We start from the raw sequence: 27,646 nt of genomic DNA on the forward strand, positions 1-27,646 counted from the left end.
ATTTTCGAAAATTAACGACGATAGACTTATCAAACGTTTTCTCTGTGGTATTCAATGATTAAAAGCTTGAAGAATTAAATATATCTCGTTTGAAAATTGTACGACGATAAAATTCAGATTATAGCATCGTAAGATAAATCAAGAATAATAAAATAAAATAATAAATCTCATTCTTACGTATAGTAAGATTTAATAATTCTCGTTTGTATCGTATTCATTTTTCTCCGCTATTTGAATTCGAAGGCCACACGTGAAGAATAATAAGAGCAACGTTCTCAATCTTTTTTTATCTAGAAACATATTTGTAAAATTCGATTCGTCGTCAACCAATTAGACATTAAGACACGTTATATCGCATCATTTATGCCGATTTATTTATTTATACGAATTTAAGAAATCAGATACACGAGCGCCAAAAATCAAACTGATCAATTTCAGTTTTTCCAAATTTCTCGATTTAGTCGTCTAATTGGCAATCCAATTAATATGCAATTCCCAAGGCATACGAATGTCTCAATTGCACAAATTCGCTTATCGCGAGGGAAGAACACGAATAACAAAAAGCCCGAAGATAAATTTAAGAGAATAATATTTGCGTCTTCTTTAAATTTCAATTTATCGACCGGATCATTGAATGCACAATTGGCAAGATCCAGTAGGTTTTTCCCGTCTCTACATATTTCACACATTCAAATATTCCTTTTTGGTCGTACGACGTGAAAATAAAATCGTCGATCAAAATGTACTTGTCGTATTTCCTTTGCGACCTTCGTAACTGATCAAACACTTTTTCAAACCGAATAACTCGATCCAAACGACTTGAGTTCCCTTTCGAGAAGTTAGGATGACTAGTTCATTATACGTCGCGTGAAGAAGATAAAGATCGTTTTTTTACGACTTCTTTACCTGTAATGGAAATTCAAAGACTGTTTGTTCAATTATGCGACCAACTGTATGATATTTCCAATCGAATTTCCCTCGATCAATGCAACCTTAGCTTTTTCAATGTACCTTTACCGCTATCTTAAGACAATTATCTTAACTATATCTAAATTCTAAGATAAACGTTATATGCTCGTAATTAATGATCGAAATCTTTGATCTTAATTGAGGTTGCTCACACGTTCAGATATGAACGAATATTAACAGTGAAATATCGAATTAAAAAAAATAAGCAGCTTCTGTAAATTAGCAGCATCTCGGATCACGAGAATATTAAACGCGTGTAATTAAAACGTTCATACGTCCGTTTATACGTGTACTCGAATTAATACTCGAATATTATTAGAATCGACCGAACGATATCGTGTAAAGATATTTCCATAGCTGTTCCAGGCTGCTATCGTTGATAAAGTTAAACACCTAACGGATTAACATGTACGCGGAAGGAAAGATCGGCCCTTGAACGATGTACTTGCGGATTAAGCACGAGCTTAGGTGTATTCATGCTGGCAAGACAATCTTATTGTTAGAAAGAAAAACACCGATATACATATGTATTATCTACGCAGGTGGCATTTTGTAGATACGATTGCCAACGAAATTGCTGGTCTAATTAAACTTACGTATATACAGTGGCTCGCGGAGATATTCGGACATTCTTAACAATTTTTTATTTGTACAGAATGCGGCCGAATAACGCGTACAGGCGGGCTTATGCTTTAAGAGGATACTTTACGCAAAAATAAGAGGAAAATACGGAGTAACATTTTTTCAGCCGGGGCTTGATTTTCCAGAAAGTCGAATTTGAATCGTTGAAGTAATACTATATGATGTTTTATTAATTACAAAATTTATATAGAACAGAATAACTATATCGTATGTAACATAATAATTTGAAGTATTAACGAACAGCGCTCTATTCTCTTGTACATCTCAAACAGGAATAATTTTCTTTTATTGCACGCTCATTCATCGAACACATGCTCTTTCGTTCCTCGCTCGCACGATATATATGTACACACATTTATTTTCTAACATGAATATTTATCGATTATAATAAATAACCGGCGAGAGGTTGTTGTATATGCGAGAATCAGCTGAAAATTTATCATACACGTGTATTAGGCTGATTCTCCATTGAACAACGTACAAACTCTGTTTTCTTGAAAGTGGAGTCTTAAACGGAACAAAGTTGTTCCACACTTTTTACTTCACCGATGGTATCCCCTTGGAGGTAGACGTTCATATGTTATTTAGCAATAAAGATAGAAAAATTTACCAAATGTCCAGCTGGACAAATTGTAAAGTAGAAATTAAATAAAAAAAAGAAACATTTTTCATTTATTTTGACAAGTAGAATTAATGTTTCCTGATTGTTGGCTCATACCTAAGTGGTAATTACCCAAGTTCACGTGTAATTGACAAATCTTTTCACTCGGTTTTCTCGGAAACTAAGCATCCAACGAACAAATTTCATTCTGTACATTCTATTCTGTATTCTCTTCTTATTTTCTCATCATTAACTTATGCCCGTTTGCACATGTTATTCGACCGCATCCTTCGTATTATACGAAACATTTTGACACCTCATTAACACTGTGAGTCTCGTCTACACTGACAGACAATCGTCCGCAGACAATCCAAATCTGTGTTTCGTGGAAAATTCGCAGAGAAAATTCAAGTGCAGAAACAGACAGCGGATAAAAGTGCCTGGTACACACCGTCGGACGAATGTTGGAAGAACGTGCAAACGCATGCAACACACAGCTTAGTTTAATCGTCTTTTCGTTAACAAGCTTCTTTTACTTGATTCTTTTATTTTACTCAGACAAGTTCCTCTTTCTTCTTGCGCAAATTAAGAAATACACCATATACCCCATGAACAACGATAGCAACATTGTTCAAAGTCATGGCTGGAGACACTAATTACATTTTTTTTTTTTTTTATTTAATTTGTACTTTACAATTTGTTCAGCTGGACATTTGGTAAATTTTTCGAACGTTATGAGATGTTTTCTTTTTAGTCTTCTTTTTATATGGGTTTGCGTTGGATGCATTGCCATTCGTTTCCTGTATTTTTCTGTGTATCTGTCGATTTCTTCTTTATCCATTGTGTTATATTATACAGGGTGGTTGGTAACTGGTGATACGAGCGGAAAGGGGGTGATTCTACGCGAAAAAAGAAGTCGAAAATATAGAATAACAATTTTTCGTTCGAGGCTTTGTTTTCGAGAAAATCGACTTTGAACTTTCGCTCGGTACGCGTGCACTTTATCACGTCTCGTTATAACGGATCTCACTGTAGATCGTTGTCTCGATGGAAAAATGAAAAAAAAAATTTTTTTTAAATTTTTATTCTATATTTTCGACTTCTTTTTTCGCGTAGAATTACCCCCTTTCCGTTTGTACCACCAGTTACCAACCACCCTGTATATTACGTAATAATTATTGTTACGACCGTTCGCGGAGAGACGCGGTCGCTAGGAAAACGCGTCAGCGAGAGGCGTAAATTCTCGCTACGATTATGTTAATCGACGCCGCGAAGTAGTCGTTCCCCTGTTTCGGTTAGGATAACAGAGGTGGTTTAATGAATGTAACACTGTATTAACAGGTTAACATAGAACAATATATTTTACAATAATATGATGAAGATGTTACAGAAATTTGACTCGACTTTGCGATATCTCTAGATAAATTCGTTTGCTCGTCAGATTTGTCGAAGTGTCACGTTTGACTCGTCAGAAGGAACTGAACGCCCTTCGATTATTCCTTTGTCTCATTTGGAAGACGACCCCCACTATGCTCGGGTCACGCCACCGCTCGCGCCTATGATCACGTATGCCTCTTCTAGTGTGAAAAACATAACGGTCAAAAATCGACGTTTCTAGAGCTCGCTGCTTGGCGACAACTATGCTCTCGTCGATACATTGTATATGATCCGGCGGCCAGATAAGACGGTTTGCCTGCGACGTTGTAGGACCGCGAGCGACGATTAGAAAATACAGCCTGTGGTAAGCCTCGTGGCGTAACAATTATATTAATTACATGTGGGCATCAGAGACTCGGGCATGGGAGAAGTCGATCAGTGTTGGGCCGATCCGAGATCACGAGTACACTGCTATGCTAGAAACTAGTAGACAAACGACATTGTTTACAGATAATCTACGTATATTGTCCGCCGATAACCACCAAGATATGTGCAGACAATGTCGTTTGTACACTAATCGGGTATCTTGGTATTCCTCGGTATGGACGAGTTGAGGATCTGTTGGAGATGGAACGGTTCCTCCCACTCAAGCACGAAGGAGATTTCAAGCTTTTGAAATGCTGACTTTTGAACGATAAGCACATACGACGCCCACTTGCGGAGTGGAATATCATGTAAATATAAATAATTAAGGTTATAACGACGAAGAGATTTTTTTCTTGTTGATATTTACAGAAGCCCAGAATTTAATGATTTTGTTCGTGTTTTACGATCTTTCGAATTTTTCCAAAAATTTGTATACCGATACTTTACCGACATAAATATCAACCTAAATAATACGCTAATAACATTTTGCAGGAAATGTGACGATAGATCGTATTAACACTTTACCGACTGCTAGCAATTCAACAACATACGCACGTCCGACCGGCAGCCCAGGCGCAGATTCTCCCTGGCGCCGGCTCTGTTTCGGTTTAGACTCTCCAATACCATTCTTTTCGTTCATCGCGAACGGTATGTTTTTCAAATTGGTATAAAACCGTGGGAGCTTACAAAGCAACGCGATTGACGCAACCGAGCAAGGTACCTTAGTACTAAATAACAAATTACTACTGAAATAATGAGAAAGATTGTCGGCGACAAAAAGCCGATTAATAGGCTATCGGTTAGTAAGCGTCGACGACAAAAACTGATTAATAAGCTATCGGTCGGTAAAGTGTTAAAAAATGTATAGTCCCATTTAAAAACAAGTGAACCTTTGTTCGATTTCCCAACGATTGTTCACGACGCATCCATGAAGAGGCCGGTGCGTCACTTCGTCACTGTCTTCAACTTTACTTACTTTCAAATTCAAATTTCCTACTTTCGCCTTTACTTTCCATCTAAACAGCAAATACGTACCGCGTCATAAATCTCACCATCGCACAGCGAGATCGTTGTTTTGCAGACCTACCAGGGGTAAAAAAGATTCTCTCTGCATCTGCCCATGGACACTGCTCTGCTTCTTCATTGCGATGAAAAACGAAATACTTGCTCGTGCGCGGGCATTTTACGGAACTGTTCTCCGACAATTGTCTGCCAGTGTGGACTAGGCTTTAACGAGGCACAATCAGCGTGATTCAATCAATCAGCGTACGTCGATAAAATTCGATATTCGTAAAAGATTCCCATAAGATTTTGTAGATGATCGTGTACAATTGATATTGGACTGGTCGTAGTTTCATTGTTTCAATAAGCACACGAATAACGTTGCCAACAATGAAGAAGAAGAACACGTTCATGCAACAGCACGTTCTTCTGCTTGCACGGCCGTGACTGAGAAATTTCGAAGCCAAATAAACCAGTTTGAAATGATATGCAAAATAATGGAAATCAATTCAAATTTTCTAGCTGCATAGTTTAACGCTTAAGAACCAATTGACTTGTTACAATGCAAGTGGAAAACTTTTGCTTTCCTGCTTTCATAAAACTCGGAATTACCTCAATTATCGATCGATTTTAAAATGAAAAGCAAGATTAAACTAAAAGCTTTAAACTAAAAGCAAGAAAATATACTTTTGAGTTGCGAGTGAAGTACATTTCGAAATTGCTCCGACCAACGAGTGAAATTAGATTTATCCACCTTCGTTCACAAACACCTGCTAATTTTATATGAAAGCTGATAATTGGTCCACGTTGTTAGAACTATTGTGCATGTTAATTTAGCTTTACAGTTTGTATTCGTCTAAAATAATGGAAATCACTATGCACATGGAAATTATTTGACAGCAAATCAATGAATTCTCAAACTGTTTATTGGTTGTTTATAAATTACATTTGATGAATTAAAAAGTGTATTTGTCAAACGCTTTCATAATGAACAGAAGATCAGAAAATGGAATAAAACAGTTAGAGCACTCAACTTCTACTCAACTTGGTAATAAAACGAGATTTCTCCGTATATTTTCGATCAATCGCAGGGAGACGCCACGAACAGATCGATCCCCTTACTTCTTGTGGGATAATAGGGGTGATTGATGTAACACTGCGATTAACAAGTTATAAATTTTATATTTCCAACAACTTATTACACTGAAGAGTTACACCGTTACGTATGATATAAATGTCGTAGACGATACTTTGACGTATGAAGATCTGATAGATATGTGGCGGATCGGTATCAACAGGACACCGACAGGTCGAGGCATCAACGCGGCGCAACACCTCCCGGGCGATACGCGGGTACCAACCGTCAACACCAGAGGGCTACGACGACAACGAGTCTATCTCGCTAGCGGTCGAATATACGGGCGCATGATATAAATACCGCACCTAGCGAGATTCCCTGTACGTCTAAGGCAGGGACTCCCAGGTATAGCCTTAATGACGAGTCCACCGGTAGTCCCGTGACGAAACGCAAACTCTCTTTTCATCCAGCTCGAACCACACCCCCGCCAAAGATAAATACTGAATGTTCTTTCGTAGTAGAGCAAAAAGGTCCCCTTACAGTTGAATATAGGATAAGAAGAAGTTGATCTTTCTTGATGTAAAAGATGTAGAAGTCTCCTGGTGTAGAATTGACCCTCCTGATGTCGTAGATGAAGTATAGAGATGAAGTGACGGGCTCTGTAGTCCAGAGCACAAGTCTAGAGGGATGAAGTGACTGCTCTGTCGTTATGAGAACAAGTCAAGCTCGTTCTTGTGTGATTACGGAGGAAAGCTCGTGTGCCTTCTGAACTAAGAACGTGGATTCGTTGTTCACACTTTTCGTTAGAAAAGTGAGGGTTACGATCCGCGATGCCCATTGGTTTATAAGCCGACGTTAATAAATGGAGATTGGAGGAGGAAGCCTCCTACCGACACGTGGCTTGGGGGTGACCTTGTTCATGGGAAAAACTGGCTTTCCCGTTAAATTTTTTTTTTTATTTATTTAAATTTTACAATTTGTCCAGTGGGACATTTTTCCGTTAAATATCCACTTTTTCCGTTAGATAACCCGCTTTCTCCGTAATTTGTAAGAACGTGCAATAAACCTAAGGACTGTTTCAAGTACCAACTATAAACCGAAAATACTTGCAGGATTAAAGGTTACTGCAAGCTAGTAAGATTCAGTTCATGGCGGGGCCTTAGGTTTATTGAGAGTCTCTATAATGGTGCTTGAGCCTTGACGGTCAGACAATAAAGGACGTCGCGTGGACCATCTCACGCGACGTAACACTCCGATTTTTTCCGATAAAACTGTATACACGCGATATTGTCCCTGATCTAAGCTAACAATAATAAAATTGGAAATCGTCACGTTCTTCGAATCCGGTCGGCGCAGCTTTCATGTTCCCATTCGCTGCATGTTATGCGTCGTAGTCAATATTTGCTTAAGCGGTTCGTCATATTTTTTGCCACAATACATGCAACAGTCATTTTCATTATTATTTCTTTCAGGTTTGCTTAAATTTTTCTGTTTGTCGGGTTTTCTTTCTTTTTTAGAGTTTCTCGATATTTTCTCGGCGAAAATATCGCGTCTCGTATATCTTTCGAAAAATATTTCGTGTTGATAGACATTGCACGTTTACGAATATTTCCTTGTGCGAAGTCATTATTTCCTTCGACTTCGACCTAATACACGATTCGTACTAATTTCCATTATACATGTAACAACAAAGTACGTGCCCGTGTCTGTTTATCGATTTTCTGTCCGACATTTTCCGTTCGCCACGTAGAAATCGCGTGTAACGCTTAACACGAATCCCGCGATTCCGCACGATTAAGTTTACACGATCCGATAGGATACGGAGTATTTAACAGGCGCTACTAATCAAACTTCGTTTCAATTACAAACATTTTAATAATATACATTGACCACGATACCAGCCGCGTTTCCGTTCAAAGTATCTCATTTAGAGAAAATGAAATTACGAACGAATAGTCCAAACGAATAGTTCAAACAAATAGTTCAAACGAATAGTCAAAAGGTTTCAGTGGAACTTGAAGTTTATTTAAGAAAAAAGATACTGCAAGTTATTCGATCAAAGTATCACCCGTTGCTTTCTACAACTTTAAGCCAAGTGATACATTTTTTTTCTTTTTTATTGAATTTGTACTTTGCAATTTGTCCAGCTGGACATTCGGTAAATTCGGTGAATGATAAATTCCATCACGGCAAAATATCGTGTCTTAGACAAGAACCAATCGTCGGAGGATCGATAAAGAAGAACATTTTGTGGAATTGCTGCGTGACAGCATTAAGTGCTTCTGCTAGAGAAAAGACACGAGTCTTCACTAGAACGTCCCGTAGCAGCCAGCTTTTTCGCTAGACGTTGCTGCTTCGGAATGCTATTCGTCTCGATCGATGCAACGCGCCTTGTCCGATACCCACTTCCAGCTGATCGATCAGGTACTAAGGTAATTCAACGACTGCATCTTGTCTAAAGAAGCAACATTTCTTCGTGATAGAATTCATCAGTTGCTTGATAAATGGCTTAAAGTCGTAGAAAGCAAGGGGAAATACTTTGACCGAACATCTCGCTGTACTTTTACCTTAAATAAACCTTTTGTTGCGAAACTGAGTTGAAAAATTATTCATTCAGTAACAAGTAACTTGACTTAAACTCTCGCGAGTCATCTACGAATTGAGAATTAGAAGATTAATAAAGATAAACTTTATGTTGTATTATTTTTACTTGTATCTTCAACAAATTACGCTTTCGATATTGCAGAGTAATGATTTTATATTCCTTGTGGTCTCGTTTCAGAATGATCGACAACCGTGACGCCGTTTTTCGTAAAATTCGTGATAAAAAAAGCTTGATGGACAACGAAACTTCCTTGCACGATATATCTCTAAACGAGGAGTACATTCTTGACAGGACCGATGTCAGAATAATTTTTATTACGCTCTATTCCATCGTCTTCGTTTTCTGCTTTATCGGTAAGTGATCGTCTCGATCTAAATCGATCAAATTACCAATTGAGTGTCAAAACCAATTTGATCCGTATCCGCATCGCATGCTTTGAAACTTTCCATCGGCCTATCACAAGAAGAGAAGCAGGAATATCGTGTAAAGCAATAAAAGTTTTGATAAAATTTGAAGCTTTCGTACTTATTTGTATTATAGACATTTATACAACGACTCAAAAATATACGCAGGATAATCGCTTTTATCATTGAAAAAACCTGATATAAAAGAATTAGCAAATTTTTCCAAAATTTATCCATTATATTCGCGCCTCTGAAATGTATCTAGTTTGCAAAATTATTAAGTACGAACTTTTAGAACTTAAAAGTATATTTTTTTAACGTGTGTACGTTTAAAAAGGAATCAAACGTTAAATTATGTGAAAATAAAGGTAAGCAGCCAGACAAAACGTTAATTGTTTCGTGACTTATTTCCGCGAGAAATTTGTGGAATGTTTTGATCTAAGAAGAAATTTATCAATTTTAATGAGTTTGCAGTAGGGTTCAAAGAATAAATTCCTTTTCATAATTATTCTTTCAAGTAGTCGTCCAGGCAATTGTCCCAAAGAATACCTTCAAACACTATAATCTATGCTCTCATCGGTGAATCACGAGATACCTGATAACTTCGAACGTAACCTTTCGATAAGATAGGTCTGTAACAAATTCTTCAAAACGCAGTACCTATAATTTAATTTTCCTTATAATACACGCGTCTTACAGACGTGTTCAATTTGCAAGATTAATATTAAACGTGAATTCTATATCGAAGAACATTTATGCAGAAAATATTTGATACTGAAAAATATTTCTTCCGGAATATATCTTCACGCTATCGACTGAGTTTGTTAAGCATTGCGTTAAGCGACGAACGATAAACGTAGAAAAGGTTCGCGAAACGTTTGATTTCGATAGGATTAAGAGAAACATTCGTATGGAAGAAACGATGCAATGTATAAATTCAAGGTCGTATCCCTTTGAATTCTGCTTTCAGGTAACTCAATGGTGATCTTTGTGGTAACATTTTCACGACGATTACGGAGTATTACCAACTTCTTTTTGGCGAACCTGGCAGTAGCCGATTTCTGCGTCGGTATCTTTTGCGTGTATCAAACGTTGACAAATTACCTAATGAACAGTTGGCGACTCGGTGATTTTCTCTGCAAAGTATACATGTTCGTCCACGCGCTTTCCTACACAGCCAGCGTATTAATCCTAATGGTGGTTTGCATTGAACGATACTTGGCTATCGTTTACCCGATTAAGTGCAGGTCGGTACTGACAAGAAGCCGACTGCAGCTGGTAATAGGAATAGTTTGGATGGTTGCCGCGATTTATGCTTTGCCGAGATTCTTTTATGTTGAGACCATGCAGAATCGTTTAATCACCGGCGACGTGGACATCATTTGCATAGCCAATATCCAGAAGCACAACAAAACTTTGTTGGACGCCGTAAATCTCGTCTTTCTTTACTTACTTCCGCTACTTCTGATGTGCTGCCTTTACACGAGAATCGCTGTCGGGTTATGGAGAAGCGGCACTACCCTCGGAGGACCGGGTTTGGCGACTAAAAGCAAAAATGATAGCCTCCATCGTGTTCACAGTTCCGGTAGGAATGTGCTTCGCGCCAGACGCGGTGTAATAAGGTACGAGCTATGTTTTAGTAGTAGACTGCGGATATTTATGCACATTTGTATCTTTATGGATATAGCGCTTGAAATGTATCCCTCGTCCATAAAAGCAAAAGAAAAGATGGCGAAGAATTGTTTTAACTAATCGATATTGAAGATATACCGATTCTTTGAATATTTCTATTTTGCGTGTTATGCTATGCGCGTTTCACGTACATTTCTGTGCTCTCAAATTTCCCATAAACGTATAAAAACCCGCAGTCTAGAGATCAGCGATAAAATGAAATTAAATTGAAAATCCGAGGTAATTCTGGTCCTTGCAATGTCCCGATGATATCGATCGAGGGTGGACTCCCTATCGCCGAGGTAGAGTCTCGGAGACTTGGCTGATTCTATCTGTCTGATTCTCTTCCATTCTGTTTAGAAATAAGTCTGATTTCGTCTGTGTTTCGCCAATACTACTACATGCATACGCGTTCGCGCAAATACACTGAAATCTGTAAGAACGGTAAGTCGGTAAAAAAGATCGCCAGAAATCTGTCCTATATTCGTGTATAAGTTACCCGCAAGTTGAGCATCGTGTTTAGAAGACGAATATGCCACGATACTTAGCGGAGAGAGGTACGTATTAAGAGGAATGTGCAAGATACGTGAAAGGAATATAGGGAAGATATAGGAATATAGAGGCGTGGAAAGAATAAATGTAGGTACTGAAAAATATTGCGATAGTGTGGAATGATTTAGAAATGTAGACAGAGTAAAGAGGGAAAAAGATAAATAGAGAAGAGGAAAAATGGATATCAAAGAACAGATATGTGTAATAAAAGGATTAGTTGACATAGTCGAACAGCGATAGAACGGATAGGATAGGAAGAAATGCATAGCGTTGATTATCTGATTGTTATAGAGTAGAGTGGACAGAATTGAAAAATGTGGGAAAAGGATGTGGAAGGATGAGAATGTGCGACAGAGATATGTGTGTATGGTAATTCAGGAGAAATTGTAAATCAAGTCTCATTTCTTGACTGCGAGGTCGAAATTAAATAAATAAATATATGCAGGATGTCCTGAATAACGCGACTCACTATTTTTCTGCCATTTGCGGCCATGTAACAAAAAATCTGTTGAACTGAACTTTAACGGCGTCGTGTGTAGTACGAACGACTTTGTTTTCATAACGACAACGATAAACCTAGTATCGAGTTAATAAAAATATGGTCCCATTTATCTTACCCAAGTTACCTTGCTTTCGCTATGAAAATAAAGTATTTCCAAGATTTTTTTTGTTCATTGTTCGTAGTACATTCGACACCTTTAAACAACGGTTCAAAACATTGTCTGTTACACGGCCGCAGATAGCGATAAGAAATAGTGAGCGAGCACCCTGTATATTCATATACGTATATCTGCAACTTCAGGAATCAGGAGTCACGCAGACTTCACCTCGAGCTTTACGTCGCAAGCATAGTGCCTCGGGTTAAATTGAAACTGACGAAATTTTCTAGAATGCTAATCGCAGTGGTGATGATGTTCGCCGTATGCAATCTGCCGCAACAAGCACGGATCGCCTGGCGCCACTGGAGCTCGAGTTATGATCGATCATCGAACTTCAGCACCCTCCTAACCTTATCCACTTTTTTGATTTCCTACACAAACTCTTGTCTGAATCCTTTTCTATATGCTTTCCTCTCGCGAAACTTTCAAAAAGGAATAAAAGAACTTCTGAACTGCGGAAAGGCAAGAAATCGGAGCAGCGTTTTGGTCATGGGACGTACCGCAAGAGAAGCAGCAATGCGACAAGAAAACGACGAAGGGAACGTAAATGATTTTCGGCGAAGTTTACTGGTCTGTCTTAGTTCTGATCGAGACAGCTCTGTCGCAGTTCCACCGAGTACAGACCAAACCATTTACGAAAAATCCAGTTACTAATTAGTTTTATTGGTGGAACTTTCAGCCGCGCTTTATTCACCAAACCTTTCGAGATTAGGCTGTTAAGAGTATCGTTTTTCAAGCAGAGTCCGACGCAACTGAAACGATCTCCCTGTCGAATGACTTTGTTCTTTCGCTAGTTCGAAACGAAATCGATCCTATTCGGGTACATTCGTGCTCTTTCTCGTTGTATATATATACTGGGTGTTCGGCTACTGATTTTACATAATTTAAAGGTTTGATTCTTGACGTCGAAATAAGACAAAACTCAAGAATAAAAAAAATTGTGCTCTCAGTTTTGTTTTTTAGTTATTGACAATTACGATGTTTGTATTAACAACTTCCTTCGCTCTCTTTTTACTGTTAATACGAGGGACGATAATAACGTCGTGATTTCACATGAGAATACAAACATACGGAAAAATACATCATAGTTTTCATATTATTTTTCAGAAAATCGATAAAAGATCAGAAGGCAGCGAATCATAAAGAAAAATGTATAGTTTACAGCTTGTAAATTAGTAAACTACTGTGCAAGAGAATTCAGACGTAATGTAATATCTTTGCAGAGTTGATCGACAATTTTTAGAATACTGAACCAATACTGCAGATTCACGGTTGCCAAGTTTTCCGATTACACGGAATTTGCATTAATCTAACTCGTATTTGACATTTGGCATCGGCACATGTGGTTTTAGCAGACAGATATATGGATCTTCACGAGATCATACATATTCGACGAGAATAGGGGGAAAAAAAGAGATGAAAATTTCATTGAAATATAAGGCTCGTTAATAGAACCTCGATTTGTTACATCGACTGTTGGTAATAGAAATGAAACAAACTAAAAAATAAAATCAACGAATGAATATCAGAAGCAAAATATGATAAGTATATTTTTATTAATACTCTGATTTTAATATTATTTCATGAATGTCGAGGATTATTAACGTAATGAATAATTAATTGTCTAAATACTTTTACAATCTCTGTGTAATACTTGCACTAAATGTCTTGTAATTTCTACATATATTTTCAGATTTGTTTCAAACTTTACTATCATTTATCGTGATAGTCGGCCTCATAACAGTACTAATGACGTTCCAAAATGTTTCGCGCAACACATATAATATATTCATAAAGTAAATCTGTAAGTGAATACTTTCATAAATAACTGTAGTCACATTTTGTTATTGTCCGAACACTTTTGGAAGTAATTAAATATATGTATCATATGGAGTTTCATTAAACGATTTCTTTCTCGTTTAAATTATCATCGTTCCGCTCTCGTCTCTTTCCCTGTTTCTGTCGAATCATGTGAGCGTTATCTGCATTTTTTCTTTCCTACGCTGTTTTGTTTTCCGCGTTATCTCGTCGGGGTCTCGAGTTCGCAGCCAAGTAACCGGTTAACTCCGGTCCATCGACTTCTCCGTACAGCTTTAGCGTTTTATCGGGTAATGGGCGATCCTCTTTCAATAAAGATACCTTTCAGCTTTGTTCTCATCCATCGATGATCGTGAGATTAATAAATAATCTTAAGAAAAATTATTTACTAGATCATAAATTCATATTTTCGGGCATATAATTAAAAGCGTAGAATCTCGGTAAAAATTTGTTTTACCTGTCAAGTATTATAGAAAGCTATGTATATATATATTTTGAATATTTTATATATTCTTTCATATCACGTGTATTCTGCACGATTTTTCGCCTGCAAATGTCCTATAAATGCAGAAAAGTTTAAATGCAGTTTCCTGATTACAAATTGTCACTTTAGTCTCCTGGCACATAAACTTTTTCTGTATTGGCGAAGGTTGGTTGTGTTCGTGTAACCTGCGAGTGTTCGACCATCTTCGTGAACCAACGTGTGTCTGTTCACAATAGGTGTCTACAAGCTTTTAAATTCTTTCGTGATCAAAGTTCGGCAAAGTTGTAAACAGGACGCTGCACCGCGTGGATGTTCCGGGGCTGCAATATGCTCGATTTATCTGTCGAAGGAGACGAACATATCAAGAAGAAATAAACGAGAGTTCGAACGGATCCAGAGTTGGCGATAGCAGCGTAATAATTATTGCAAAATCAGACCCCCAGCAGGCGTTGCATCACGTAGCATTAGATGACCCCGAAATGGAAAATATATTTTGCAGTAACCGTCGTCGTGTATCATGCGCCTGTACGCAAAAATATTCTTCTTTCATTCTCAGAACGATATTAAAAGAGATAAACAATAGAATTTTCTTTCCCCATCGCATTTTCTGATCACTAGATTGCGAGTGTTTATGTATTTTTGGAGAACTTTAAGTAGATTTGTGATTTGTACGCTAAATATTGTAGTTTAAGTAATTTGTACGTTTATAGAAAACCGTAAATAGAGATTTGTTTTACTATTGTATATTACAACTATATTACTACTTTCGCTTCATATTTATCTATATTTTTCTATATCATATGCATTTTGTATATTTTCACGTATTTAAGATTCTATTTTTTAGGTTATGTTCACAAAAATGCGAAATATTTCCTGTTATTTCTATTACTTTTTATGCAAGTACTTTTTGTGATTCTATTTCCTAGGTTATGTTTATAAAAATATAAAAATAATGTAATTGCCAAAAAATCTCAATAAATTTGTATAATACCTTTTACGAACGTACACAATAATCTTCAAAATAAGTTACTCATTCCTTTGGTGAGCCAAACATAATCCAAAATTCACTCGTGAATCACAAAGAATTAAAATAAATAATCCAACAACAAATAGATAGAACACAAAATAGTTTCGCGATTTTTCCGACACAGTATTTGCTTTTTGATGCAGAGCAATAATCCGGTAAATAACGAGTAAGAGCGACGGTAGACGCTCGAGTTTCGAGCGATTGGGGAGTGGGGAGACTCCTATAAGAAGATAAATCACCAAGGAACAGGCAGTTTACAGTTGAATCGTCAGGCGGACAGTTTACATTTTCAACGAATCTTCACGCACATTCGAAGACACTGAAAGGCGTTCTACAAGGTATGTATCTGTCAATCAAATCAACGTTGAATGCATTATTTGTACATATTTTTTTGTCAGATTCTATACTTCATGTTCCTAGTACCAAATTTTTGTAATCATATAAAAATGTAATACTACTAAATAATACGAAGATATTGGCACATAAACTTATTCTCCAATAGCACGATTTTTTATTGTTTTCATAGTATATAACTTTTGTATTCATACGAAAATAGTATTAAATGACATGACATTTAATATACTTCAGTTTAGTTAATTAGTATGTAAATGCTACAATAAATAAAACTATGTGTGAATATATTTTATAGCTACTGTTATATCATCTGTTGAAAGACGGTACGTTTATGGAACCATTCGATTCAGAAACACATTTTCAAATACGGATGTTTATATTGTATGGTAGGAACCAGTGTAAGCACGTTACTTACAAAACGGCACCGGTATCGGCATGATAAGATATTAAAACACATCTTCTAATACCTCGTTTATACTATGAATGCCACCGACTTATAAGTTATGTTGGCGTCACGTGACGTTCCGTGCCGTATAATATGTAGCGACCTTTAATATTTACCTCTATAATCCGTTCTATATTCATAGTTTCCGTGAATGCAAAATTTTCTATCTATACTTTCAAGGCGGACGTTTACATGTAGTCACTCTCATAACTTTTTAAAACAAGATAACTTTCTTTAAATTGGATCAAAGTCTTGAGTCTTTTTGAGGCGTTAGAAAAATTAATTTACTAGACAACGTGCAAAAAAACAACTGTCACTGTTCACAACTTTTTTCTTTGAGCCTGTAATGAGGATTTAAATAACATGTTTTGTAGATTTATGTAATTATATTTGTTTGTGTAGATTTATGTAATTATCGAAAACCGTTAACGTTGCTATGATCTACAAATGGTTGAAACTGACTTTCGGCCTATAATAAATTATAATGAGTCTTGATACATTTTTTGATACCTGTCGCTTGTTTCTGCATCAATCGATTTCTATATAAAACTGTATATGACCGAGGTAAGTCTAGAAAACGTATTATTTGAATTTTCATTACAGGCTCAGATAAAAAAGTTCTAAATAGTGACTTTTACTATTTTTACACGTCGTCGAATAAACTAATTTTTCTAACTTGTCAAAAAATCTCAAGTTGTTCCGTCCAAACTTAAAAAAGTTTTTCTGTTTTAAAGAGTACGTAAGTAATAACTGTTGGTTAATTCTCATTTCACGGGAATCAAATCCATCGCATTCAGTAACAAGTGGAATTTTACGGGCATTTCGTAGTTCGTGAACAATTTGAATGTAAAAGCGTATATTAATTAAAATAAAATAAATTTACGCACTTTTGTCTGGCAATGCTATCTAGGTGATTCACATTGTTGAAAATTTTCTAGTCCGTAAGTGTATAAAAAATTTAGTAAAGAAGAAACATAGGTCATCGACGACTACCGTGACAGTGAACACGTTGACGAGCTAAACGAGCACTATTGTACTATTATTATGCAATCACTCTGTATATCGAACACAAGCTATTGAAATCGTGGAGAACACGAACGTAGGTTAGCTATATCTAATGGAAATCTACATGGCAGAAATACACTCAGGGGTTCTGTTTGTTTCTTCAAGGATAACATGTTCAGCACACTCGGAAGCGTTCTCATAAGCGATCCTGTGGATGCGTGTTGCAGCGAACTGCTTGTTCGCCACGGTATTCCGGTCACCACTAAATACAAGCTATCAAAGGAGGAACTAATAAAAGAGCTTCAGGTATACACAATCTTTCATTAATCGAAACTTTCTTTCTTTCTCTTGTTTTCTGTACATAGACGCGATGAAATTGTCACGATCGATCTATATATTTACTTTTTACTTACACTAATGCGTATAAATATTTAGCATCTGGTGCAATTCGATCAAAAAGTTGATATTTTCGACATAAGGTTACGAATACAGTCAAACACTCGTAACCCCGTTTTGTGAATGTATTACGTGCGTTATATGAGGCATTAACAATTTTCTTAGCACTGTTATAAGGCAACTGTTCGCAGAACCAATTTTCATCCACCTTCGATTATATTATTGCTTTTTCGCAAATGCAAGTACACGGTAATGTACATTTCTATCTTGCTTCGAATGGAGAAACCGGTTTACGCCATTTCGATTTAGCGACGATTAGGCTTAGCTGCACTTTCCCCCTATGCTGCGTACACAGTCGACTGCGCACGTTGTAATATGGCGACGCATGCATAGAGATTTCTCCTGACTCAGGTTGTAACAAGATGCGCAAACTAGTATTGATTCTGCTTTTCCTAATTAAAATGTTCTGTCTAGTATGTCATCATTTTTCAACGTACACAAAATGGAAGAAATATGGTAAATATCAATATCTCAGCCACCTCACCGAGTTCGATGATTATTGAATACAACAACTCTTTTCTACACATGAAACCGCCGCTCGATCTTAGTTTCCGAGTTATTAATAAATAAACGACCGGATAAAATGACGCTTAATCCAAACCTGATCCTTGTGTTTTGTTTGTAGCTTATATAAACGGAAATTGAGCGAGGCGGCAAACGTGTCAGCTATGTTTGTTACCGTGTCACATATAGACACATTATTAGCACATTTTTTGTTAGATTTGAGTTAGGTGCTATTTTATCCGCCCACCGTGTCGTGTTGTAACGGGTGTACAATTAATTATAGGCAAAATATATTATATTGGTACGGGCAGTTTTTCGCAAATATCTCGGGAACTAAGGCCAAGGGTCGGTTTCATGTGAAGAATAGAGTTGTTCAAAATGTTCATTTCTACAACATATTGAAAAATTCTTGAAATCGGAAAGGTGGGTTAGATAATTACCAAAAATATTTGTCCACTATTACTGTGTCGAACTTTTGATGGATTCTTCTCACATAAGGCATACATTTGAAAGGCAGTAGAACGGAAACAGAGATTAATCATATCATAGTTCACGTACAATTAATCTGGTGGAAGTAGTAACGTGTAAAATTCTCGTCACAATTAGATGCAGCTTATGTATTCCTTATTCGTCGATAGATTTACACAGGGTAATTCTCTTCCGAAGGTGTCAATGACTACACTCTAACCGATAACCGATATTACAAACACGATTGTTTATACGTGTAATTTGTCATCAAAGAGAGATATGGTTGCCGTGCCCCGGTTGTATCTAAACAAGGGTATAATATGCAACACGACTAACGAAATTGAATCATCTAGTAATAGCAAGAGAATCTTCCATCTTAATCAGCGAGCAAGGTCCCATACTGATGTAAAGAAGTTTCAAATAGGCGTAAAACGTGACATTAATGCCGAATTTTCAATCTTAAGGATTGAGCATCATAATATGTTTATTGATAGATTGCGAATGTTCATACATTTATGCGAAATTTAATAATAGTTCAACAGAGTTTAATAATAGCTTACATTATTGATAATAGCAATAGTATTGGAATATAGGTATCAGATTACAAACTACGATGGAACTTCATTTATCCGAACTCGCCCGGGAAACAAACATTCATATTCACAGCTAGAGTACGTAAAATCCGAGTTCACGTTCAAATAACTGAATTTAATCGCCGAGAGTTGATATAATCCAGATATATCCATCGCTTTTCCAGAAGAACGATTTTCCCAAGTAATTGGTTTTTTCGTACAGAAAGCTTGTGACTACTTTTTCAAAAACTCCATAGCAGTATATGCAATGGAAAAAAATTGTGTTAATCGCTAATTATGATTGAATTTAATCCCCAAATGAAAGAAAAGCGAAGTTATTGTTTTATCTAAGTTAATGAAGCCGTATGTAGTGTTTGTAAAGTTTCGTTTCACTGCACTGATTGTGAGTTCCACTTTACGCGGTTTCATGAAACGTCGATGTTATCGAACTATCGCAGACGTATTTCAGCGTGTGTAAACCGCTTTATTCCCGTTCTCGCGTCCCTCTTTCTTTTCTTTGATCTCGATCAATTGCCGCGTACATCGAAGTCGGTGTAACCGGCTAGATCCAGTTCGGTCGACAAACGTGAATACCGGTTTAGCTACATGGGTCGTTGTACTTATCTGTGTCGGCCGAGTCCTCTCTCCTATTGTGCGCCCGTAGACATGCAATTTCCGCGATAGCTCCCGACAGGCCATTATCAATGGCGAATCCCCAAGAGCAACAAAATATAAAAATGCCACATTCTCGACAACTTGCTAATTAATTTAATTAATTTAATTACATAACGCGAATTAGATTATTTAAGTTATGGTATCAAAGATATTAAAATATAAATTACAAGCAAATTTAGATCTCGTAGAGGAAGCTTGAAAAACATACTTGCGAAAGGCACCTGAACCCGCCACTGCTTATCATTATCAGGACGAGCGTGAAGAGCGCATTTACAGTGGTTCGCGAGAATATTCGAACGCTTGTCACACAATTTTTTTTTCATCGATATATCGTGTGCATTATGGGAAATTTTTTGAGATCTCGTTAGCGCTATAACGAGACACGACTGTCGTGATTATAACAGCATAGCTGAATACGCATAACACCAATTCTTGGGAAATTAGGAAAAGTTTGAAAATGCCAATTATCTTATCGAAATTATTAAATGATGACATTTACGTTTTTACAGTAGAAGACAGGTACAGTCTGTCGTGTTTATTAATTTTCTCAGATTTTTCGAAATAGTAGCTTTTAGCTCTCCACATATATTTATTTATATATATATTTATACATATTTATATATATATGTCGGAGAAGAGTCAGGAACGGGGTTGTGGGCGTTCGATAGACTTCCCTTGGAGTTGGCCATCGTTGTGTGATAACGAAGACGCGGCCTGATGCTACGAGTAGGGACACTACTGACTCGACAATCAACAGCGGTGATGGGGCACTTGCGATGTGAGCGACGTTGGTCTTAGGACCGGTAACGAATCCGCGGTCAACGGGAGGAGAGATAGACTGACGCTGACTCGAACGTGTACTACTCGCGGATCAAGCGGTGTTGGTCCCTTCGTCGATGAGATCGTTCGTCCCAACGTCACCACCGAGACGACCTCTGGTAGTGTATCTAGGTACGCCAGTTCCTCCGATCGGCGTCGCTGTCGATTGGTCGATTTGCGACAAAAGCTGCCTGTCCGTTTGCAAAAATCTTAATTGCCGAAAACCCAGGTTTTATAGCGGGTCTCCAAGCTGGCTGGGCTTGTGCTGTGTACGTGCCTCCACATCTGGTATTCATTGTCCGAAGGGACCTCTATGGGTGTTTCTTTTAATGAGGGTCATACTGTAACTCCGCGTCTTTGTTGGACGGAACGCCCGTCCCGTTGATCGCGGCTACGTTCGGCGACTGGTGGTCGCCTTGAGCCCAAGTTTATTATCACAAATCGGAAACAAGTACAATTGGGCAGGATGACGGCAAATTGTTTAATTACGACTGTAAACTTTAATTGCAATTTTACGGATTTTCCCGAAGTTCCAGGGGGACGGCTCCGGCGTCCTTTCATCTCCGACATATACATATATTTACTCATATATTTATATAGTTAATGTAACGTGCATATCGTACGAGTATTATATGCAATTCTAAATAGTTCTATTTTTATTAAACGAGTGAATATACTTTTTGCTAATCTTTATCGCTGTCTGATTTTATAATGCGTGCCATGTATCTAACGTGCGATAAACAATAGGTTATCGCAACGATATATGAGCATGTAAAATGCCCTTTTATTCCCGAGCAGCCAATTGAGTTTGATATGTACTCTGTATGGAAGTTGTAGATTTTGCTGTGAATATGTCGGCATCTCGCTTGAAATTGTACTATATTGTTACTTTTCTTGAAATAACGATTTATTCTTACCGGGTCCTACCAAATATTTCAGGCAGTGCTACACTTGGCAGAAATAATGACTTCAGAAAGCAATATAAACTCGCGTTACTTGAAAAAACAAGATAATAATACATGGCTGCACGAGAATAAAAAGAACACTTTGATGCGAATGTGCAAACGGCAGTCGCGCTACCTATCGAGTGTTGCTGGCATATCGTTACGATAATTCGTTATTCGTCGCATGCTACATACACGCTACGCACACGTTATGAGGTATACACGATACTCAGCTAAATCTTCACCGTTGAGCTAATAGTTGAGCAAACACTGCGATCGACAGCGATTAGTAAAAGGTAGAATAGTTTAAAATTCACTCGTTTAATAAAAATAAAGCTACTTAGAATTGCATGCGATGATAATACTCAGACGATGTGCACGTTATATCAGTTATATAAATCTGTACATAGGTCACTGTTAGATGCCCGGGTAATTCTTTTTTTTTTATGTATAACGCAGCATTTCGAAAAATCTGAAAAAATTATCGGTTAATAAACATGATAGGCAGTTTCTACTGTAAAAACGTAAGTGTCGTAATTTAATAACTTGAAGAAAAAATTTTCAGACGCAAGGTCTTGAAAAATTGCCAGATATTTACAGATAAGTAACGCCATACAGTAAAAGAAATCATGTTTAGGTCAATAACTATCCTAATGATAGGACTAAAATTTTGTCGAAATGGTTTCCCTAGAAAACTCCTCTCATTGACGTATCGTAAGTTTCATTTGATTTGCCGATGCTTTTATCGTGCTTATTAGAAATTACAAAAGCGTTTATTGCAAACATACACTTAACGAACGATTGACAATCGTAAACGCTAAAGATGGTCTCGCTATATATTGTGGCTTGTTGATGTAGTGACAACAATTAACCATGCAAGTATTTTGACGGTATTTACGACTTGTAACTTCTATTGTATACATTTTCAGATCCGTTCCAGGTTAGACCAACAATTAAGGTAGCCGTGTCTCGTTACAGTGCTAATGAAATTTCAAAATGTTTTATATAATAATATAATACATAAAAAAATGTCTAAATGTATACTAATATTTTCGCCAGTCGCTGCAAGTAACGTACTATTCACATAATTATACGTATGAAACAGAATCACGAAGGATTGATCGTACGATCGGAGACAAAGGTGGTCAACGATGTGTTCGCTAGTTGTCCAAAGCTCCGCGTGGTTGGCCGGGCTGGCACTGGCGTCGATAACATCGATCTTCAAGCTGCCACGAGAAAGGGAGTCATCGTGTTAAAGTATGTCCGCTTACTCTCTGTTACTCTTCTGTTACTGTAACTTCGTTAACTCTCACGATAATTGAACGACGAGAACAATTATTTCAACCACGGACGTTAGTTTTTGCATAATAACCCAGACAAATTAGCCACAAGGGGGCGTCACGTTGTGCTAAAGATGGTACATACCTGAAATTTTATTGCTCGAATTTGTTAAAATCATGTTGAGGAACAAAAACAGAAAGCTTCGAACAAGGCTTGCAGATATTGGAAATATCTATCGGATGAAACGTAGCGTGTTAAGATTGGGGTATTTTTTTGCGAATATCTCGAAACCTAAGGTCGAGCAACGTGATGGGGAGTAGCAAATATGGTAACATGTATGAGGAATAGTAAATATTACTTAACACTGTAAATAACACTTTGCAAAAACTAATAAATATTTAACGACGAAATTTGGCACATTTTTTAAGAATGACGTAAGCTAGATTTTCACCAACTCTCAACTTCGTAGATTTAATTTTACAAGAATAATTAACGATTGAAAAACGTTTCATTTCATAGATATTCTTTACATCTACGATATTATCTCTTTCATTCGAAAGTTTTTGCCACCTGATTATTACGTTCGTTGAAATATGGAAAAAAACTGTTTTCAGCAACTTTGAAGATGCAGATAGCCAAACCTGTACAAATGCAAAGTGGTAAACATATATAGGATTTACATTGTTGAACATGATTTTGGCAAATTCGTGCAATAAAATTTCAGGTGGCACATTATGTTGCATCAAAGGCTAATTTGTCTGGAAATATTAAATATTCCAAATAAATATTATAAATCGCCCGGTCAACGATGTATTAAATAAAATGCTAAGCAATTATGCATTTTTTTCAGTACACCCGGTGGAAACAGCATCAGCGCTTGCGAGTTGACGTGCGCGTTAATCTCTAGTTTGGCACGTAACGTTCCTCAGGCGGTTCAGTCGTTGAAAGAAGGACGATGGGACAGAAAATTGTATTCCGGTTTCGAGTTATCTGGAAAGACACTTGCGGTGCTCGGAATGGGTCGAATCGGTCGCGAAGTGACTCGGAGAATGCAAGCGTATGGCATGCGTGTGATCGCCTTTGATCCTTTACTCACGTGCGAAATCGCAAACCAGATTGGTGTGGAGAAGCTCACTTTAGATGAGATATGGCCCATAGCTGATTACATCACCGTACATACGCCGCTTATTCCTCAGACAAGAAGTACTTTGAAATTTTTCTCAGTTATTTTCATTACAGTATCGGAACGAAATATTTGGAAGAAATAACTTATTCGCGTTCTATTAACTAATTTACAAATAGATACACCTTGTTTCAGATCTGATTAACGCTACGACCTTGGCAAAGTGTAAAAAGGGAATACGTATTATAAACGTGGCTCGCGGTGGTATCGTGGACGAAGAAGCATTACTGAATGCATTGAAGTCGGATCACTGCGCTGGAGCAGCTTTGGACGTCTTTATTGAAGAACCACCGAAAAACCCTGTCACTCTTGAATTAATCGCACATCCCAAGGTCATCGCTACTCCTCATTTAGGTAATAACCTTTTTCAATGATATTTTTCAAATAACTGTTATCTTTTATCTTTACCAGTAACTTCGTTGTAACTCAATGTTGACTTACAGGAGCAAGTACCGAGGAAGCTCAGCAGCGAGTGGCCGAAGAGATAGCCCAGCAATTTCTAGCATTGTCTGGTAAATCGACAGAATATGCAGTTACCGGAATCGTAAATGCACCAATGTTGCACGCTGCCATGTCAGACGAGAACGCATCGTGGATCGAACTATCGAAAAAGTTGGGTCAATTGATCGGTCGGTTCTTGAAAGGGAAACTGAATGTAATTGTACATAGCCAAACAGTTGGTAATGTCAGCATGCGAGAAAAAGTATTCGTCCACACAGCCGTTCTCGTTGGAATTTTATCAGGGCAAACGAAAAACGGTTTGAACTTGATAAGTGCGCCTATATTAGCTGAGGACATAGGCATTGATGTTAAAGGAAACCACAAAGAATCGACTGATGGGGAAGCAATCGTTGTTGAAGCCGAAGGTCATCAGATCAAAGGTAAGATGAGAATAAAACACTTTTTATCAATGTATTATCATTCTTGACGTTCTCAGTATATTTATTTCGATCGTTTTGGTCTATTTCTCTCTCAATTTTATCCAGGAACGGTCCGTAACAATGAACCACTGTTGCTCTCGCTGAATGATGCACAATTCGGCAATGGAATCGCTCTAGGGAACTACGTCTCCTTGTATCAAACTAACAACGTCCAAGATCTGGCGAAAATTGTGAACGCTTTCTCTACAAAAGGCATCAACGTTTGCAACTTGAACGCCAGCGGAAGCTGGATGGTGATTCAAACCGATCAAGAAGTTTCCGTACGTGTTGACAGCATCGAATCCTTCTGAAGCCCATGTTGTTCAATTAAGAGAAAAGCGCAGTATTTTAAAACTCGGTATGACTCAGTTTCACGCAAATCGAGTTACATTTTTGTTACATCAATATAGATTAATTATATCTATGCAGATATAAGGGTAATACAATGTTCGATTCTGTTCGCATACGTATTATTTATTGCTCCAATCGAAAATGTAGGAAAAAGAAACACATAAGTTGTGTTTCTGGTGAATACACCTGTACTATGATCACATGTAATTAAAAATCTTTATAAATCTTAAATACGTACACATGTATTGAAAACTAAAAATATACAAAAATATATATATATATATATATATATGTATGCGTGCGTACGTGCATGTGTGTATGTGTATACGTTATATGTATACGCACAAGTATTTATATTTTTATATTGCTAGTACTCGTTAATAAAATATTACATGTATCACAAAATTACCAGCATTTACAACAATCTCCGCGCGCATTATTTCTCATGGAATAAATACGATACATCCACATACACATGGGCCAAGAAGGCATGAGAAATGTATATACCTTAGAAAATACAGTCATTGACAATTCTACACCAGTAAACTAAAACATTATTTACGCGTCCGTTTGCTAACTAAGCCAACTAAATACTTTCTCCAATAATCTATGAATTTTCATTGCATTTGAAACATACTAAAATATAATCGTAGAAAATGTAAATTTATATTCTTTCGTAGCTATCTAGACGACAACAGTTAAAAGTGAAGGTGATTCCATCCTGTAAATATAATATTAAATTGTTTGCAAGGGTAAACAAATGGAGAAAAACCTAAATTGTGTCTTAATTAACTTACTTTAACGAGTGAAGGAAGGCTTTGCCAGAAGCTATGATTGGGCATCATTTCCCAACCTGTTGCACCCCTCAAGAACTTCAAAGTTAGTGCTCCACCAATAAAGTATATTCCAGAAATCACAAAGAGATAAATAAGTAATGTAGAACCAATGGAAAGGCCCTTAGAGTGCATCAATGTTTTACAAGCATAAGTAGACGTTAAGAGTAGATGCTGAAACAAAAACGCAAGAGTTTAAGAGAATTAGGAGAAACACCTGTCTAATCCTTTTAAAAAATTTGAAACTTACATATTCATTAGGAGTTTTATTGAGAGATTCCACGTACAAGTGTGTTTCACATGAACTACAACATGACAGGGCTATTGTTGTTGTATAGTTCTCATGATGAAACATGAAAACAGGTGGTTTCGATTCGTCACTCTCTATAATTATCTTTGTTTCCTCTGCTTTACCCAGCACAAAAGTATTGTTGTTGCATGTGGCGCACAACTGGAATCATGATAGTAGTAGTGTGTCATTACATATTACAGTACCAATGAATTTTCACAATGTTTTGTACAATATGTTTATAAAAGCTTTCTAAAAATATTCAAATACTATCGTGAATCGTTGTACGTTGAATGACATCGATAATAGAATTAGAGCAAACGAGAAAATTCCATAGCATATTCATTAAACATTTCCTTACAGAAGCCCCATCTCCTTTGTAACATTCGCTCATTTGATCGTTCGACAGTCGTTTATTTGTACAAGGATGGAAGAAAAAAGCGCAATTCTGTTCGGTACTATTTATAGACCTAAAAGAAAAAATTTCTTTTCGGATAAAAGTTAACGAGCAAAATATGAAGAGGTTAGGATATTCGATCCACCGACCTTGAATTAACCAGCGGCATCAAACTGTACCCTTGCCAGTTTGGAAACATGCACGAGCAACTCGTTAATTGTTTACATTCTGAAGACGTTTGCTCGCAAAAAATTATTAAAAGTGATGCAAACACAAACAAAATCTCATTTTTCTTGATCATTTTTGACAAGGCTGATCTACGCGTAACTGCACTGCTATTAGTCAAAACATTGCCACACTCGGTGTCACTAACACTAACCTCTTCGTTTTATGCAATAATTCAAAACGTATTTTAAACAAAATAAATGATTCCATGTATCATCCGATCGACTAATCTAGGAACAATTTGAATAAAGGCGCGACGGGAAACTATTAATTTTCATACACAATTCTAAAATTATCTTTCCTCTTGGTGACATGTTCATAATTAGCGATTATTTTCGCACTATACAACGATCATGATCATTTCGTTACAGGATTTCAAGGTCATCAATATTTTTTTAAATTGTACCCTATATTTTCCAATATGTTTATATATTGTGAAGACACAAATTCAACGACCTTAATAATCCTAATAATAATCAATAGATAGGTGGTAAAATTAAAAAAGGAATACAGCGAGGAATTAACTGAAATTAGTTTTATTTCTGTGATTCTGAAGGAGAGATTAGTAGGGATATCGTCAAGCGAAATCCTGTCAAAAAATGTACACTGA

At 37.0% G+C, this 27,646-nt stretch overlaps 3 protein-coding genes across 4 annotated transcripts in view; 2 read left to right on the forward strand and 1 right to left on the reverse strand.

The window, feature by feature from the left end:
- Positions 1–14,238, forward strand: part of LOC117163062 (trissin receptor) — a 14,455-nt gene extending 217 nt beyond the window's left edge. Inside the window, exons 1-4 of one of the 2 annotated variants that reach the window (XM_076625268.1) lie at positions 8,360–8,527; positions 8,878–9,053; positions 10,075–10,726; positions 12,217–14,238. In XM_076625268.1, coding sequence (XP_076481383.1) covers positions 8,475–8,527; positions 8,878–9,053; positions 10,075–10,726; positions 12,217–12,640 — 1,305 coding nt within the window. In that variant the 5' untranslated portion in view covers positions 8,360–8,474 and the 3' untranslated portion in view covers positions 12,641–14,238. Of the gene's footprint in view, positions 1–8,359; positions 8,528–8,877; positions 9,054–10,074; positions 10,727–12,216 lie in introns of those variants that run through there. The other variant, XM_076625267.1, reaches the window with a different exon arrangement.
- A 1,284-nt stretch (positions 14,239–15,522) lies between these two features.
- Positions 15,523–25,401, forward strand: LOC117163061 (D-3-phosphoglycerate dehydrogenase). The gene is made up of 7 exons (XM_033345043.2): positions 15,523–15,653; positions 17,285–17,425; positions 22,663–22,814; positions 23,689–24,041; positions 24,157–24,375; positions 24,465–24,902; positions 25,008–25,401. The coding sequence occupies exons 2-7, from the start codon at positions 17,291–17,293 to the stop codon at positions 25,250–25,252; spliced, it is 1,542 nt and encodes a 513-aa protein (XP_033200934.1). The 5' UTR covers positions 15,523–15,653; positions 17,285–17,290; the 3' UTR covers positions 25,253–25,401.
- Positions 24,937–27,457, reverse strand: LOC117163063 (uncharacterized). The gene is made up of 5 exons (XM_033345048.2): positions 26,961–27,457; positions 26,776–26,884; positions 26,376–26,576; positions 26,090–26,299; positions 24,937–26,013 (listed from the first exon to the last, which is right to left on the reverse strand). Exons 1-5 carry the CDS (start codon positions 27,110–27,112, stop codon positions 25,957–25,959), a joined length of 729 nt encoding a protein of 242 aa, XP_033200939.2. The 5' UTR covers positions 27,113–27,457; the 3' UTR covers positions 24,937–25,956.
- Positions 27,458–27,646: the final 189 nt, after the last annotated feature.

Source organism: Bombus vancouverensis, chromosome 16 (genome assembly GCF_051014615.1).
Source record: "Bombus vancouverensis nearcticus chromosome 16, iyBomVanc1_principal, whole genome shotgun sequence".
Lineage (NCBI taxonomy): Eukaryota > Metazoa > Arthropoda > Insecta > Hymenoptera > Apidae > Bombus > Bombus vancouverensis.